Source organism: Solea senegalensis, linkage group LG1 (genome assembly GCF_019176455.1).
Source record: "Solea senegalensis isolate Sse05_10M linkage group LG1, IFAPA_SoseM_1, whole genome shotgun sequence".
In the NCBI taxonomy this organism is placed as follows: Eukaryota; Metazoa; Chordata; class Actinopteri; order Pleuronectiformes; family Soleidae; genus Solea; species Solea senegalensis.
Genome location: NC_058021.1, coordinates 26,992,989 through 27,010,259, shown reverse-complemented (window position 1 = coordinate 27,010,259; position 17,271 = coordinate 26,992,989). Strand labels below are relative to the sequence as shown.

The window sequence follows — 17,271 nt, the reverse complement described above, 5'->3', positions numbered from 1 at the left end:
TTCACTTGCGTACACATAAAGCTAGATTGGATTGAACTCATTGCAGTAACTGCTATCATATAATAAGTTTGCTCTGGTCTCACTGGTCTGTCATTTTATCAGTGAGAGAGACTGAATATGATTAGTACAGAGAAAATGTGGCGAATATCCGGATCTAAACTGGAAGTGCTCTCAATGAAAGGGTTACTGCAAGAATTCGGGGCTTCCTGTTTTCCTGTCATTTCCACACCAACTCATCTTTTCTTTTCGCAATCTTTTCTCATCCTGTTTTTTTTTTTTAATCGTACATGCCTCTTCTCAGCTATTGACTCGACATTTGGGGAAATTATCATGATAATGCTTGATGGTTTACATCATCAGGTAACCAAGCTCCAGTATATGTCGCCTGCTCTTGTCATTATTAACTTAAACTAAGAGGAGTAATAAAACTGTATAATCTCCTCCAGTTAGTTTTAGCAGATCTTAATTAAAGAGATGAGATAAACCACACAACACACTCTGTTTCCCACGTCCCCTGCTGATATGAAGTGACTTGTTATGCTGTTGTAGGTGTTTATGTGGAATAAACAGATTTTCTGACTCATCCCGTTTCTTGTGTTCCAGGTATAAGCGAGTCTTCTCTGTGGGCACGTATGGCATTACCACTTACAACCCAACCACACTAGAAGTAACCAATCAGGTCAGTATGTAAACAGTGGAAGCAGAACGCCGGTGTCATTCAGGAGCTTCATCTTCACTGTAGCTCTCGGCAATAGATTTCTGTTGAATGAGCTTTTCTTGGCTCCATTTAAAATCCAGTAAAAATCTATGTGATGTATCTTTTGTGAAAAGCCGAGATACAGTGTTTTAACTAATTTTGCTAATTTTCCTCATTCATTAAAAGGCTTAGCTCTTAGCAATACAGTGAATGTGCAACACTTTGCTTTTCACAGTTTTACGCTGATGAGGAATGTGTGATAATCAGTAATTTACCCATTCCTTAGTCAAAACAGAGACATTTAATAATGTGTTATGTTAATTAAATGTTGTATGTTATTGTTGTTAGAGAGACAAGCGTGATCTATACTCTGTAGCTCAACAAAACCTAGCGATTCATGGAAAATGTTTTCAATTTATGCTCCAGCAGATGAGTTCAGCTGTGTCTGTGTCATCACACACGTCCAGATGGCTATTCAATCACCAGTTTACATTGTAGCATCCTGATTGGTACTGTCAGCTCTTTTGTTGTGATAATAATGGGTTTCAATCAACTTGTTGATATAATTTAGGAGATGATTTTGAATTTCCTTTTACTGAGAGCAAAACATGAGTGGGACCAGCAAATGTGGTCTATGTGATGTTGAACAAATCAAGTGAGAAACAGGGAGAATATGTTTCAACAGTTGAAGATGAATTGTCTTCATGGATACAGACTGTGATATATCTTGTCCAATTCTGGCACTATTTACAAGTACAAGTGTTTTGGAGTATAAATTGGGCTTTTATGCATTATCCATGTTTATTTATGTGACGTCATCTGTGCTGCTGTGTTCACCAGTGGCCTTATGGAGACATCTGCGGCATCGGTCCAGTCGGAAAAGGTCAGGGAACAGAGTTCAGCCTCACATTCCGGAAAGGCAGCGGCAAGAAGTCGGAAACGCTCAAGTTCTCGACAGAGCATCGGACGGAGCTGCTCACAGAAGCACTGGTGAGGAAAAACAGTCCCAGCTGCACCACTTCACCACCACCATCATTCAGTCAGACTAATCGGTTTCATAAAATATATCACAGAATCCCAGATGTGGTGTTTGGTGTCATTGCACATTCTTACTTTCACACATTGTCATGGCAACACGTTTTGCTCTGCTGGTTATAAAGCAGTCGCTTCATGTACAGTGCTCTGTTTGCAGTGCTTGCAAATCACAGGCCCTTTGACTCATACGCTGTGTTCACTACATGTGTGAATCAGCAGATTAAGAAATAAGCTCATTATCCCGAGGTGTTTCAATACACCCTACAGGATGAGTGTTAACAAGTGTTACACTTCAGTAATTAAACAAACAGTTTGTGTCAGTATTTACTTTAAATTCAATACCGTTCTTTCTTTTTTTTTTTCCCTTATAGAGATTCAGAACAGAGTTTTCAGAGGGAAAGATAACTGGCAGGGTAAGTACTGTGATCTTTAAAAATGAAAGTAATGAGTCATCGATTTGAGTTGACGTGTAACTGAGTGGCGTCTTGCAACATTTGTGCTCTCCAACAGCGTTACAACTGCTACAAGCACCACTGGAGTGACACGCGAAAGCCTGTGAGTTTAGAAGTGACCCCGGGTGGCATCGACCAGATTGACCCCCACACAAACCGAGTAGTATGTTCCTATGACTATCGGAATGTAGAGGGCTTCGTCGAGCTCTCTGATTATCAGGGAGGATTCTGCATCATCTATGGAGGCTTCAGCAGACTGGTATGTAATTAATGAGTGCATGAGTGTGTATTTTTGCGTATGTGCGTCAGTGCAGTTTTATGTGATGTCTAAGCAAAAGTTAAGATTTTACCCCATGTGCTGTCCTTTTCTCTCAGCATCTGTTTGCCTCGGAGCACCGAGAGGAAATCATCCGCACCGCCATAGAGCATGCTGGGAATTTTATTGGCATCACACTACGGGTGAGGAAAGAGGCTCTGACCTTTGAGGGTTTCGTGACGGACAGGTTGGGGAAGTACAGCTCGGATGAGAGCATCACCTCGCTGGCTGAGTTCGTAGTACAGAAGATCACGTCTCGCCACCCGGTCAGAACACATTGATTTTTTTTTTCTGTGTCTCAGTGCAATATGGTTGTAATTCTTAGAGTTGGAGCTGGGAATCTAACAGTAGATCATTAATGTGATGTCTGTTAAAGAATGTACCACAATGTCTTGTGCCAACATATATTTGTAATTGGATGGATGGACTGAGTTAATATTTAGTCAGCAACTTAATTAGTATCTTTTCCCTTTGCATATTTCTGCTTTTAAATTGTTAGTTAAATTGTTAGCATTGTTAGTTACATGCGTTCTGCTTTCTGCTTCCAGGAACCAGTTAGGCGTATTCTGGCACTGACAGAGACATGTCTAGTGGAAAGAGACCCTGCTTCATACAACATAGTTACCATCAAACCCTTTGGAGAGGTAAACACACGTAAACTTTAGTGACATCAAGTGATAAACATGTGAAGTTAATACTTGAAACTTTTTCCTCCTCTCCTTTCTTTCATGATGTATTAATTGCGTTCTCTGTATGTTTTCTGTCTTTTATTGCCCCCCCCCACCCCAGGTATTTGCTCTCATTTGTGACGTAGACAACCCCCAGGTGTTTACAGTTGAATTCATCAGGGGCCAGATCAGGAAATTCTCCTCCACAGAAAGGTACACAGATGAAATGCATATGTCTTTTTTTTTTTTGATTGTGTTTGCCTTAGTTTGTTTACCTTTTTTTCCTTGTACTATGTAAATAGTATTCAAGTTGTCAAGTTGCATTGACACGTGTACATACACCTTTGCTGTCCCACAGCACATCAGTGTAACACATTTAAATACATTTGCGTGTACTCCTGTGTGTGTGCAGGGACTCCTTGTTAGCCAGCCTCCTTGATGGAGTGCGTGCGTCAGGCAACCGGGACGTTTGCGTCAAGATGGCTCCCACGCAACGAGGGCAGCGATGGGGCCTACTGAGCATGCCTGTTGATGAGGAGGTGGAGAGTTTGCATCTGAAATTCCTGGCAGCGCCACCTAGTGAGTCAGACCCCTTAATCTCCATGAAGCTGAATTCATTAGTATTGATGTCAAATGACAAAGGTTTCAGTTTGCGCAGTACTTTTGGTTTGTAGTGTAATTAAGTCATAATTTACATTCCCATCAGGCTCAGCTTTGTTGTGTTTTGTTGTAAATAGTATTTGACAGTGTGCTAGTACACTAAGATTAAGCAAGGTAAACATCACTCTTGCCAAACATCAAGGTAATAGATTGCTAATTGTGACCATTGTTATTATGCCAACACATGTAGTGCGACTGTGCAAAAGTCTGAGGGTTAAGTTGAGTTGGTCTTGTATATTAGTGCTTTCAATGAGTCAAAACTTGTATTGCTCACTGCTCAGGCATACATTTTGTGTAATAGACCTTTTTTTACAGCAGATATTTATCGACATAAAATAGTAGAAGAAAGAAAATAATTTTTACATTAATTCGGGTTTCACTTCAGTGTTAAGAGAGCCAGGGTCATGATACTGCTCAAGTGTAAGAGTGGGGTTCACTAAATACTCCTCACATAAACCTTTTGTTTTCTATTTTAAATCTGTGTTCATGTTTTGTGTATTTTCTGGCTGTGTTCCAATACGTTCCTAGAGAAATACTATGCACTGTATGGTCATCACAGCATTGCTAAAACATGAACTATAATTCCCTAAGATGTTTGCACTGTACTGTACATCAGTGCACTACTGTGATTGTCAAAGAGTCTCATGAGTAACCATGGAATTAGAGCTGGTATTCTAAACTAAGCTTATCAGAAGATAAATGGCTCTTAAATATTTGAAAAATCCAGATGGTTGTTTAACGACTTGTTTATCTTCTAAAATAAATAATCTGGGAATTCTGGAAATGCCTCACAAACAGGAGATAACTTGTTGTTTGGCTTTCTGTCTTTGATTTTTCAAGATCACTTTCTGCACCTTGAAAAAATTGGTCATACATTTATTCTGTGTGTAAGCACAGCCTCACACAGCTGCTTACGTGGTTGTAGACGCTAAGTCCTGTCAAAACATTTCAGGTGATGTATATTCCTCTGCTAATTTGTTCCATTCCTTCCTTTGCTCAGATGGAAACTTTGCAGATGCCGTGTTCAGATTCAACGCCAACATATCCTACAGTGGAGTGCTGCACGCAGTAACCCAAGATGTGAGTCTTCAGCTCCTGTGTGATCTGTCTACACATCTGCCCAGTCTGGATCCATTCATACATCTCTCTCTCTCTCTCTCTGTCTCTCTTGTCTCTTTAGGGTCTTTTCTCTGAAAACAAAGAGAAGCTCATCAACAATGCCATCCTGGCTCTGTTATCCCAGGAGGCTGAGCTGCCTGCTCTCAATACTGAGCTGGAGAGCCATTTCCAGGCCATTCGACGCTTGGTAGCCTCCAAGGCTGGCTTCCAGGCTTTCACCCAACTGCCTAAGTAAGGATGCAGCATGTGCATATTTCCTTTTTTCTTCATCTTTTTTAATATACTTTTTCTGGGGAGCTGGCATGCTCTGCCATTTCAAGGTCTGGTCAAGGGTCTGGACTCTCAAATGCAACATATATATGAATACACACACATCTCAGTCAGCCATTTTGTGTCAATATCTTATCCTTGTTCTTTTCCAGACTGCTTCTTCACTGTCTGTTGGTCAGCCTACTCTTCTTTTTATCTTTCGTCCTGCTTTCATCTCAATCCTTTCAGAAGCAGGGAAGGTTATATCACCTCACTCTGTTCACTTGAGCTGTCGGCCTTGATTTGTCTTGACCTCCCACTCGCGCCGTTTCATCCTGTTATTGCTGTGGCTGAACTTCTCTCTTTCAATATCTGCCGTTCTTCTTTTTCTCCTTTACGTTTCTGTAGATCACATGTATTGAAAAACATTTGAATCTTTCCTGGGTCACTGAGATGTATGAGAGGAAGTGCATTTACTGTTTATTCCTTTTCTCTATTATGTGAATGTGCCAGAAACATTCCTGAAAAAATCATTGCTGCAGTAGTTGAGTGTCTCCTTCACTAAGCCACAAGATTCAGATCAGTATAAATACATAAATAGTTTATTTTTGTTTTAAGGAAACCCTCTTTAATGACATTACCCTCTGTAGTTCAAGAGAAAAATGTGACGGATGATGAGAAAAACAACAAGCCACTTGTAAAGCAGTGAATTCTTTGTGTATCCACTCCCAGAACTCATTAAATAATTCAGTATTTGTAGTTTTATTATTCTGTCTTATTTTTACTAAAAATGTGAATGCATGTTTTTGTATTCTAGGTTTAGGGAAAAGTTGGGAGTGAAGACGGTAAAAGCTTTAAAAAGGAACAACAATAGTGTGACACATGCTGCTATAGACATGCTCTGTGCCCTTATGTGTGTAAGTATTATGAAATATTTCAACACATTTTTACAGACAAATAAATCAAATAAAATTTGATTGAATTAGTTCCTGCCTTTTTTTCCATCTTGTCTTGCAGCCGATGCATGATGATTATGACTTGAGGCAGGAGCAGCTGAACAAGGCCTCTCTGCTGTCGTCTAAAAAGTTCCTGGAAAACCTCCTTGAAAAATTCATCACTAATGTGGTACATGTTCTTCCTCTTGTCTCAACATCGACTAATAATTAGGAATGAAGTCTTTTTAAAAGTTTTATTTCATCAGTTTGACCCGGCAATTCTCGTGTTTTCTTTTTCCAGGACCATGGAACGGGAGCTTTGGTCATCAGCTCCTTACTGGACTTCCTAACGTTTGCCCTCTGCGCCCCCTACAGTGAAACCACTGAGGGGCAGCAGTTTGACATGCTGCTTGAAATGGTTGCATCAAATGGACGCACCTTGTTCAAACTCTTCCAGGTGGCTGACACCACATACGGTTAAATAAAACTAATCATGATAGTGATGATCTTATATAATCTGTGTGATACTTGTGCACTCAATTATGTTGTTCTTTTCTGTAGCATCCTTCTATGGCCATAGTGAAGGGAGCTGGGCTGGTTATGAAGGCCATTATTGAGGTAAGTCTTTCCCTGAGTTAGGTATGCTACAGTACTTATTAGGGTTCAGTAATTGGAGGGACATTTTTTGGGTTATGTTTGTCATTTTACTCTTCTCCATGTGATGGCATTATTAATAACCATAACCAAACAGTATCTTAGAAGGAATTATATATTGTATATTATACTATATATTCATTCACTTATCCCTTCACTGTCTGCTCACTCTCTTTGTCTCTGTCAGTAATTTACTTGGCCAATTTACTTGACCACAGTGTCGTTGGACAAATCTGAAAATTCATACTGGGTAAAAACTATGGATGAACCAATACGATACTATTGACCTGAAATCAATAGTATCGGTTAAATTCTTGTCAGAATCACCGGATTGGATGTGAGGAAAAGAAAAATAGGAATCCCAAAATGATCCACGATGGACAGCCCATGGCCAAGTGGAAAGAGAACTTGGCTTGTGACTGGACGGTCGCTGGTTCAAGTCTCCACCAGGTCAAAAGGGTACCCAACCCCAATTGCTCCTTGGCCACTGCTCAGTGTGGCTGCCCACTGCTCCTAATTCTAGGATGGGGTAAATGCAGAGAATTATTTCCCAGAAAAAGGAAAAAAACAACAACAACAACAACCTCAATATCATACTGTACCAAGCACAGACTCTAAAATAGTTTTTGAAATGGTTGGTTATGACTATGTGGGAAATGCATAAAAAGAAAAAAAGTGTCGCCATCATTGTATAACCACCTCTTTTGGTTGATAACAGATGCTGTTATCTGTAAACAGGCACTTTTTTCTTATTTTACCTGTTAGTAGAAAGAAGATCAGCTGTAAATAAATCGCCCACACGTACACCTACTCTACAGTGGGTGGTTGGCAAATTTTACAATATTGCCTAACTCCAGTCTCATTACTGTTCCTGCTTTGTGATTAATTGATAATGAATAATACATCTGCATTTTCTTATAGGAGGGAGACAAGGAAATAGCTACCAAGATGCAGGAGCTGGCCTTAAGTGAAGGTGCTCTTCCAAGGCACCTACACACGTCCTTGTTCACCATCAGCGCTGATCAGAGGATGCTCACCAACAGGTCCACCCTCTATATTAACTCACTTAGACAGACACAGTTCTTGAGCTGATTGGATTTGAAATACTCTTCCTAATCTTTAGAAATATTCATTATGTTTAACAAAAGAAGTTAAAGTTGTTACAGTAAATTCACAGGAAGGCATTCTCTGTCAAATAACACAAATGCTCAGCGACTCACCACAGATGTTTCTTCACCAGACAACTGAGTCGTCACCTGGTGGGACTGTGGACAGCAGAAAACCCCGTTGCCATTAACCTCCTGAAAAGAATACTGGTAGGTCTTCAAATGTTCAAATTAATAGGTTTGATGATGGTGGTACAGACAAAAATACGGTGCTATTCCTGTCTGCTTAGACACGCCTTGTTTATATTTGTAGCCATTTCACTTGTGTCTCTGTGCGTTGTGCTGTTAGCCAACAGGTCTGCTGGCTTACCTGGAAAGTCCAGACCCAGTCCCAGAGAAAGATGTGGACAGAATGCACATCCGGGACAACTTGAAAATCGCCACGGTATAAATTCTGTGTAGATGGAACAAGAAGCCCTCCAACAAGAATAGTCCTTTCATTCAACGTAATTCTTGCTTCTCATTTCCTTTCCACAGGACCAGCTAAACCGAAACAAAGTGCCTGACTGGCAGCGGATCGCGGGCAAAGCAGCTAAAGAGGTGGAAAAGTTTGCCAAGGAGAAAGCTGATGTCGTGCTCATGCACTGGAGAGATAAGATGGGAATAGCACAGAAGGAGGTGAGCTTTTATTTTCTTTTGCATATGGACTAAAGAGCTGATAAGTCAATGCTTCTGCTATTGTTGCTGTTGCTGTTGCTGCTGCTGCCCTGGTATCTCCAGCTGTTGCTCTTTCTGCTGATGCTGAACGGTCCTGCGGAATCCAGAGACGAGCCTCAATAAAGTACCTTATTCAGCTGTGGCTGTTTTGCACTTTGCTTGGAAAGAGCTGCCAGAGCAGATGCTGCCTGACCTTGTGGAGCTCTTACACGCCAAGATAAAATAATGTTCCCATTTTCTTTTTTGTCTTGCATATTTACTATTCAAATAGCACATGTAGATATTCAGCAACATATTCAAACCTATGTGGTTTAATCTTCACCTGCTCTGTGGCTTTTCAGAATCAATTCTCCCTTCAAATAAAGCTTCAAGTCAAAGCTTTTTCTCCTGAATGTCATTGGTCTCTCTTCTTCTTCTCAATTTTGTTGAATTGCTCCAAATGGCAGAAGCTGATCAACTTGTGTTTTGATTGGCTTGCATTCACTGAATATTTCCTAAGCTGTTACTTTACATTTGCTGCACACATTGTTAATGCGGTGATGGCAATTTCCTAAATAGTTTTTTTGAAATTAATCCATTAGATTTTTAGCTAATAAATCTGATTTAGTGACAGATTTATGTCAGCGTCACAATATGAATAGTCCAGTGACCTGTGACCCTGTTGTGATTCATCTCTGTTTGATCTGAAGAACAATAATCTCTCTGTGTTGTCTCTGCCCTCCCCTCCCCTTTGTGGTTTCACTGCTGTCAAACAATGCAGCAGGACAGAAATAACCTGGTAAGTAGGACTGACCAATGGGATCCATGCTGTCTTTTCTTTCCATTATTCTTTCTCCAGACCAAAACATTTTTTTTTCATTCTCCTGTGGCATATTGAGTGTGGTTTTCAGCCGGTGATGATGACTTTCCTTACATGTCTGGAAACATGTTATGATAAATGAATGTATTGCACAGTAGAGCCTAGATTTACTTGTTTTTTCTTGGCCTACTGTCAATAACAGACATGTTGAAGTTACCAGTTGGCCTCAGTTAGTTTGAGACTATAACTGCCGTAAATGGCAAACCTTTTGCATAGTTTGCCCACATAATTTTTCAATCATGTATTAGATTTATATTTTTTGGATTATAGTTTTTGCTCTTTGGTTAGGAAGAAAGAAAATCTGCAACTGCAAGAAATTAGTTATGTGTAACTTAAGCCAGTGTAGCAAATGGTAACACTAATGTTTTTAATTTGAAAAAACAGATAAAGCTCATTTAAAAGACTTGGCTCCCCCAGGAGGAATTGCAAAACACACACAATCTGGGATTCCATCTTGGTTTTTGTGTTTCATAAACCTTTTTTCTCTGTTGGTGTATTATTGACATGGTTTTTACATGTTGTGTTAATTTTTTCCATTGTTCTAATATCAGACTTTGTCCGTTCTCAAAAACATTTTTGTTCCATTTCTTCCCACACTGGTGCCATTTATTTGTGGTGTTTTCGTCTGTGTAAAATGCTTCTCATGTTGTCAACCCTTTGAACTAATAAACTCTCTTATTGTTATCAGCTGAAAAATAACACATATCAAATGCTATAAACAATGAGAAAGGGATGTGGAACGTTAATGTTTTGTGTGTTTTCATTTGTTGTCAGAACCCAAACCAAAAGCCTGTCATCTTGAGGAAAAGACGTCAGAGAATAAAGATTGAATCCAACTGGGAGCTTTTCTACTACAGGTATAACTTGCCTCATCGAGGCAGCTATGGGAATCCCTGTGTGTGCATAGGGATTGCTTTTATTTCATTGTTTTTAGTTACTATCTTAGCTTTTTTGGGTCTGATCTCAAGATTCCAGGTGGACCACGCTCGGTCCAACCTCATCTGGAACCTAAAGACAAGGGAGGAGCTGCGGGACGCTCTTGAGGGGGAGATGCGCGCCTTCAACGTGGACCGTGAGCTGGGCAGTGCCACCGTCATCTCCTGGAACCACCAGGAGTTTGAGGTTTGTGCTCAGCTCGAGTATGTCGCACTTTTTAATTCCCATATGCTGGTCATGTCTTGGACCACTACATTGTGATACAATCTAAATAATAAATAGAGGGTTCTAATGATTGTTTGCAGGTGAGGTATGAGTGCCTTTCAGATGAGATAAAGATTGGGGATTATTATCTGCGTCTGCTGCTCGAGGAGGACGAAAATGAAGAATCGAATGCCATCAAGAGATCGTAAGTTGAAAAGACGACAGCAAAGCAGACTGCACTAATATTATCAATATAATCTCAACCCCAACATATTCTTTTATGTTTTTATTTCTCTTCTCCTAGATACGAGTTCTTCAACGAGCTCTACCACCGCTTTCTGCTCACACCCAAAGTTGCGATGAAGTGCCTGTGCCTGCAGGCTCTCGCCATCGTCTATGGCAAGTGTTACGAGGAAATTGGCCCATTCACGGATACAAAATTCATTGTGGGCATGTTGGACCGAGTAAGTATACCAAAAACGTCTCGACCAAGTGTTTACATGGCAACAGTTCTTAATGCTGACATTTAAAAAAACCCACCTCTGTGGTTACAGTGTACAGACAAACTGGAGAGAGACCGACTCATTGTCTTCCTCAACAAACTGATTCTCAACAAAGTGAGTTAACACGTGGCATTGTATGTTCACTGTTCAAACATGTGTGCTTTTTGTTTTTCTCATATTGTAATTGCATTTTTATTGTGCAGAAAAATGTGAAGGAGGTGATGGACTCGAATGGCGTGCGAATCTTGGTGGACCTGTTGACTTTGGCTCATCTACACACCAGCAGAGCTACTGTGCCCCTACAGGTAAAAACATCACATCCGTTTGTTTTTTCTTTATGTTTTATGTAATTAATCTGTGCAGAGTGTGAAATAGAGAATTGTTCTTTTCTGCAGAGTAATGTGATCGAGGCTTCACCGGACATGAAGAGAGAGAGCGAGAAAGAGTGGTACTTTGGTAACGCAGACAAGGAAAGAAGAGGACCTTTTAGTTTTGAGGAGGTATGTAATCTTACCTGCTTTTACTGAAGAATCAACCGAAACCCAGTTAACAACTTATCAATATCTAATGCAGTATCGTATAGGAATATTTCCAAAACAATCATTGTATTACCCATGTATTTTCTGTTTTATTTTGTATGTGTCTTGCAGTTGTTGTTTATTTTACTGTGTGTTTTTCATACTTGCATTATTTTTTTGTTGCATTACAGATGCAGGAGTTTTGGAGCCAAGGCGTCCTGACGGCAAAGACACGCTGCTGGGCTCAGGGCATGGATGGGTGGCGCCCCCTGCAGGCCATTCCTCAGCTGAAATGGTGCCTCTTGGCCACAGGACAAGCAGTTATGAATGAGACCGATCTGTCCACACTCATCCTCAACATGCTCATTACCATGTGCTCCTACTACCCCAGCAGGTTTGGGACCTTACAGAATGTTTCAAGTTGTGTTTGTGCATCTGTTATCTGACACATTTCACCCATTTTTTATTTATTTCCTTTCTACTCAGGGACCAAGATAATGCCATTATCCGTCCTTTACCTAAAATCAAGAGATTGATTAGTGACAATGCCTGTCTACCACATATTGTCCAGGTAATTACACACATTGAGTCTACTATATATTGTTTCAATCAAAAAGGTTCAATAACATCGTCACCATGGTCTTTTCCTTGTCTTCTCCAGCTGCTGTTGACTTTTGACCCCATCCTGGTAGAGAAAGTTGCCAATGTACTGTACCTGGTGATGCAAGACAACCCCAATCTGCAGCGTCTCTATTTATGTGGAATCTTCTTCTTCGTCATGATGTACACAGGCTCCAATGTGCTTCCTGTAGCAAGGTGAACACAATTCTGACAAACTTAATTGATATTTACTACTGTTTAGAACAACCACAATAGTGACACTGTTAAATTCTTGTGATTTTAGGTTCCTGAAGTACACCCATCTAAAACAAGCCTTTAGATCGGAGGAGGTAAATTGGTTTATTTTAGTCTCAGATTCTTACAGTTTTAAACAAATGGATTGTTTCTTATCAGTTTCCTTTTCCGCAGTCTAAGGGTCAGGACATTGTGCAGCGTAGTATCCTGGGACCGGTTCTGCCGGAGGCAATGGTGTGTTACCTTGAGAACTACGAGGCTGAGCGCTTCTCTGAGATATTCCTTGGAGAGTTTGATACACCTGAGGCCATTTGGAGCAGCGAGATGAGGTAAACATTTAGTTTCTGTCTTGTTAAAATAGTCCACTCTAAAAGGCAGGGAATTTTCATACTGTGTTTGATCTCTTTTAAGGCGCATGATGATTGAGAAGATTGCAGCCCACATAGCTGATTTCAGCCCCAGGCTGCAGAGCAACACACGGGCCCTCTACCAGTACTGTCCCATTCCCGTGATCAGCTTCCCTCAGCTGGACAATGAGCTCTTCTGCAACATCTACTACCTCAGACATCTGTGCGACACCATCCGATTCCCCAATTGGCCTATTCGAGATGCTGTATGTCCCTTTTTTTTACCTCTTTATATAGTACAGCTCATGCTCTCTTCTTTGAAACATTCTTTTAATATAATACCTGTTGTATATACAGGTGAAACTGCTGAAAGACACTCTTGAAGCCTGGAAGAGAGAAGTGGAAAAGAAACCTCCTTCTATGTCTGTAGATGATGCGTATGAAGTCCTGAACCTCCCCAAAGGACAGGGGCAGTGAGTGACCTTTTTTCTTTTCTTTTTTCAGCATTTTGAAATGTAATGTTGGACAGTAACATTTTGTACAATATACGATGGATCCTTCTTTAAATGTTTATGTTTGAGTCATTGAGGTTATTGTTTCAGGCACGAGGAAAGTAAAATCAGGAAAGCTTACTTCAGACTGGCTCAGAAGTACCATCCTGACAAGAACCCAGAGGGCAGGGTGTGTATTGTAGTCTATGTACTATTTATTTACTGCATTTACAGCAACAAAGTACTAAGTTTAACCTCATATTTGTTTTCCACCCGTTGTTTTTTCAGGACACCTTTGAGAAAGTCAACAAAGCCTATGAGTTTCTCTGCACAAAATCTGCCCGAATCCTGGATGGGCCCGACCCAGAAAACATAATCCTCATCCTCAAAACCCAGAGCATCCTGTTCAACCGACACAAACAAGGTATAACGTCTGGTTTTGCTCTTTCTACTTATTCATCTTAAATGAACTGTTTAGCTGAAAAGAAATGCATTCATTTGTTTCCCTCTGACCAAATGCGTTGTCTTTATTACAGAACTGGAACCCTACAAATATGCTGGTTACCCCATGCTCATCAAAACAATCACAATGGAGACGGCAGATGATCAGCTGTTCTCTAAAACCTCGCCTCTCCTCCCTGCTGCTGCTGAACTGGCCTTTCACACGGTCAACTGCTCTGCTCTAAATGCAGAGGAGTTGCGCCGCGAGAATGGCATTGAGGTAAAACTGCATATTAAGAAAAAAAAATTAAACATCATAGCTTTCTAAGTACTTGACTAAATTGTTTGCATTTAATCAGGTGTTGTTGGAGGCTCTTTCTCGATGTGTTGGTGTATTAACTGCATCCAGTAAACCCGATGACATGGCTGTGCAGGTAAAAGCCCGGGTCTTTATGCACATGCAGTTGCCTCTCTCTGTAGATCAGGATTGTGCCCTCTCTTATCATTTCTGTTTCATTGTGAATGTGACACAGGTGTGCGGGCACATCTGCAAGTGCTACAGTGTCGCAGCGCAATTTGAGGAATGCAGGGAAAAGATCATCGAACAGCCGAATATCATCAGGGACCTTTGTCATATCTTATTCTATGGAAAGGTGAGAGTTTTTCATCTATTGTTTACCTCTGTCTTCCCAGTGTTCTATTGTTTCTTTATTGAGAAAGCAAGCCAGATCTCCTTTCACTGTCTAAGATGGATGTACCATAGATGTTGGAAGGTTCTCTCTCAGCCATCGGCTGTTTGCCCTCAGTAAGATGATATAGGTCAATAAAATTGCATACTGTTAGACTTATAACAGTTTCTTTCCTCAAGCCATTCCACCCTCCAGAGAAAACTAATTTTGGCCGCTTGTCCACCAGCAAATTAATATCTTCGCCCTCTGGTTCAGCTCTTTCTTCATTGCAGCAGACTGGTATTGCATCCACATTACTGCAGACGCCGTCTCAATCTGACTTTCTGTTTCGTGCTCCATTTTTCCCCTCACTCGTGAACATGACTGCAAGACCTTCCACTCTTTTATTAATACAGCTTTTTGTGAAAACGCTTTTTTAGCATCTTTCAGACCTGGTGTGTTTATGTGGGTCAGGTTTTGGTAAAATAATACTACAAGTTAAAATACTGGTAGTAGTGTCTTAGATGTGAGGCTTTTTTTTCATGTCTGCAGTGATTCATGTGTCCTCCTTTCTCCTTTTCTCAGGGTCTCCCAAAGACTGCAGCGCTGTGTGTAACGTGCGTTAGCTCCTTCGCAGTGGATTTCTTCCTCCAGACCCATCTGTACCACGCTGGTGTGCTTTGGCACCTACTGGTGAACCTCTTCAACTACGACTACACTCTGGAGGAGAGCGGCGTGCAGGCCAGCCAGGACACAAACCAGCAGGAGGTTGCAAACAGCTTGGCCAAGCTCAGCCTGGTAGCTCTCAGCCGCTTGGCAGGCTACTCCCCAACTCCACATAATCCAGAGGGTAACAATCCAGTTTCAGAGACCAATGGCATCGACGGCACACCTCCTGAGAACCCCACCATCCGTAAGAGCTTAGCAGCCATGTTAACGCCGTACATCTCAAGGAAGCTGGGAACAGGGTCTCCTGCTGAGGTCAGTGAAACAGACGATATGAAGCATTTATTCACACAGAGAGAGAAAAAGGAGAGGCTTCTATATTTTTTGTTTTCCATTTAGGTCCTGAAGCTGCTAAATAGTAACTCAGAAAACCCTTACCTGATCTGGAACAATGGAACACGAGCCGAATTGATGGAGTTCCTGGAGGTTCAGCAGGAGGGAAACATCAAGAGGGTAATAAGAAAGGCTAATGTTTCAATAGAAATAGATGGACTGGTGAAACTGGTCTTTATGGAGTCTGAATTTAGCTATAATTAGTATCATTATTATTATTATTATTATTACTATTATTACTATATATCCATGTATCCTCTCTGTTGTCTTTCTACAGGGTGAAAACGATGAAAGCTTTGGTGCAGAATTTGTGTTTAGTGATCACAGCAAAGAGCTGATAGTTGGGGAGATCTTTGTGCGGGTCTACAATGAGCAGCCATCTTTTCCACTTGAGGTGAGTAGACTGATTGATACATGAAACAAATCATGACCAGTGTGAATTCCCTTTTTAACAACCATTTTCATCATACAGTGGGTTTTTATTTACGAAACACACTTTTGCGATGCTGTAACATTGTGTTTTACGACCTCCGTTTTAGTATCCCAAAGCATTTGCAGCCAGTTTACTGGACTACGTGGGATCCCAGGCCCAGTACCTCCACACTTTATTGGCCATGAGTCAGAGTAACAAGGTGGAGTCCCAGCAGCACGCTGAGAGGCTCCGTTTTGCCGAGATGGCTTTAGAGGCTCTACGAAATGTCATCAAGAACAACCCTGGTGAGAAATTACACATCATGTTAAAATGTAGATTTATGGGACATGTTTCTTCTCTTAACATGAACTGCATCTCTGTCTGATTACAGGCTCAGAGTCGGAGTGCATTGGTCATTTCAAGCTGCTTTTCTCGTTGTTGCGGGTTCATGGAGCTGGTAGAGTGCAACAGCTGGTTTTGGAGGTACAGGGAAACGGTCATTACTGTGTCTCTAAAAAAGCTTTGCGTACTCAAATCACTATATTTGATGATATTGCTTTCCTCTGCAGGTTGTGAATACAGTGACATCAAACCAAGAATGTGTGAGCAACATTGCCGAATCTCTCGTTTTGTCCAACCTTCTGTTGCTGCTACACTCGTTACCCTCCAGTAAGAAAAAGACAAAAAAAATTCTCCCTGTTTTATAGTTTGGATTTCATCTTTCTCTACACTTAATTAGTGCTTTTTTTGACTAAAATTCTTCTTCTACTTTATTTAGGCAGGCAGATTGTTCTGGAAACCCTTTATGCACTGACTTCAAACACAAAGATAGTCAAAGAGGCTATGGCCAAAGGTAATTCTGTGTTTTCCTGTCGAGTGCTTCATACTTATGTGAATCCCCACAGCTACGATGGTAATGTTCAACTGTATGTCCTCAGGTGCCCTGATATACTTGCTGGACCTCTTCTGTAACTGCACACATCCCCAGGTCCGCACACAGACCGCAGAGCTCTTCTCCAAAATGACCTCAGACAAGCTGGTTGGACCAAAGGTCAGATTATATACACACATTTAAAAATATAAATCAATTAAATAAATGTAATAACTTCTCTATATTTAATGATGCTCTGCCAGGTGCGTTTGACTCTGATGCGTTTCCTGCCTGGTGTGTTCATGGACGCCATGCGAGACAACGCAGAGGCAGCAGTGCACATATTTGAGGGAACACATGAAAACCCTGAACTCATCTGGAATGACAACTCAAGGGAGAAAGTGTCCACAACAGTCCGGGAGATGATGCTCGAGTATGACAAATAATTTGATGACACTTGATTTCCTTGATGGCTACTTGAGAATTTATATAAAATTAT

At 40.9% G+C, this 17,271-nt stretch overlaps 1 protein-coding gene across 2 annotated transcripts in view; it reads left to right on the top strand.

The window, feature by feature from the left end:
- The window catches only part of LOC122770741 (dnaJ homolog subfamily C member 13), a 29,472-nt gene that overhangs the window by 8,871 nt on the left and 3,330 nt on the right, over positions 1-17,271 (top strand). For both annotated transcript variants that reach the window (XM_044027826.1, XM_044027834.1), the window contains exons 3-49: positions 604-679; positions 1,538-1,687; positions 2,104-2,145; positions 2,243-2,443; positions 2,560-2,766; positions 3,049-3,144; positions 3,290-3,381; positions 3,581-3,747; positions 4,829-4,908; positions 5,009-5,178; positions 6,014-6,113; positions 6,214-6,321; positions 6,433-6,588; positions 6,693-6,749; positions 7,707-7,828; positions 8,026-8,101; positions 8,241-8,336; positions 8,429-8,569; positions 9,369-9,386; positions 10,242-10,324; positions 10,436-10,589; positions 10,709-10,812; positions 10,912-11,071; positions 11,162-11,224; positions 11,314-11,415; positions 11,506-11,610; positions 11,820-12,022; positions 12,115-12,199; positions 12,290-12,444; positions 12,533-12,578; positions 12,658-12,812; positions 12,895-13,096; positions 13,188-13,303; positions 13,433-13,511; positions 13,610-13,745; positions 13,858-14,042; positions 14,122-14,196; positions 14,296-14,415; positions 15,016-15,411; positions 15,496-15,609; positions 15,767-15,883; positions 16,029-16,206; positions 16,293-16,384; positions 16,471-16,570; positions 16,680-16,754; positions 16,840-16,952; positions 17,036-17,205. In XM_044027826.1, the coding sequence (XP_043883761.1) occupies positions 604-679; positions 1,538-1,687; positions 2,104-2,145; positions 2,243-2,443; positions 2,560-2,766; positions 3,049-3,144; positions 3,290-3,381; positions 3,581-3,747; positions 4,829-4,908; positions 5,009-5,178; positions 6,014-6,113; positions 6,214-6,321; positions 6,433-6,588; positions 6,693-6,749; positions 7,707-7,828; positions 8,026-8,101; positions 8,241-8,336; positions 8,429-8,569; positions 9,369-9,386; positions 10,242-10,324; positions 10,436-10,589; positions 10,709-10,812; positions 10,912-11,071; positions 11,162-11,224; positions 11,314-11,415; positions 11,506-11,610; positions 11,820-12,022; positions 12,115-12,199; positions 12,290-12,444; positions 12,533-12,578; positions 12,658-12,812; positions 12,895-13,096; positions 13,188-13,303; positions 13,433-13,511; positions 13,610-13,745; positions 13,858-14,042; positions 14,122-14,196; positions 14,296-14,415; positions 15,016-15,411; positions 15,496-15,609; positions 15,767-15,883; positions 16,029-16,206; positions 16,293-16,384; positions 16,471-16,570; positions 16,680-16,754; positions 16,840-16,952; positions 17,036-17,205 (5,838 nt within the window). The remainder of the gene's footprint in view (positions 1-603; positions 680-1,537; positions 1,688-2,103; positions 2,146-2,242; positions 2,444-2,559; positions 2,767-3,048; positions 3,145-3,289; positions 3,382-3,580; positions 3,748-4,828; positions 4,909-5,008; positions 5,179-6,013; positions 6,114-6,213; positions 6,322-6,432; positions 6,589-6,692; positions 6,750-7,706; positions 7,829-8,025; positions 8,102-8,240; positions 8,337-8,428; positions 8,570-9,368; positions 9,387-10,241; positions 10,325-10,435; positions 10,590-10,708; positions 10,813-10,911; positions 11,072-11,161; positions 11,225-11,313; positions 11,416-11,505; positions 11,611-11,819; positions 12,023-12,114; positions 12,200-12,289; positions 12,445-12,532; positions 12,579-12,657; positions 12,813-12,894; positions 13,097-13,187; positions 13,304-13,432; positions 13,512-13,609; positions 13,746-13,857; positions 14,043-14,121; positions 14,197-14,295; positions 14,416-15,015; positions 15,412-15,495; positions 15,610-15,766; positions 15,884-16,028; positions 16,207-16,292; positions 16,385-16,470; positions 16,571-16,679; positions 16,755-16,839; positions 16,953-17,035; positions 17,206-17,271) is intronic.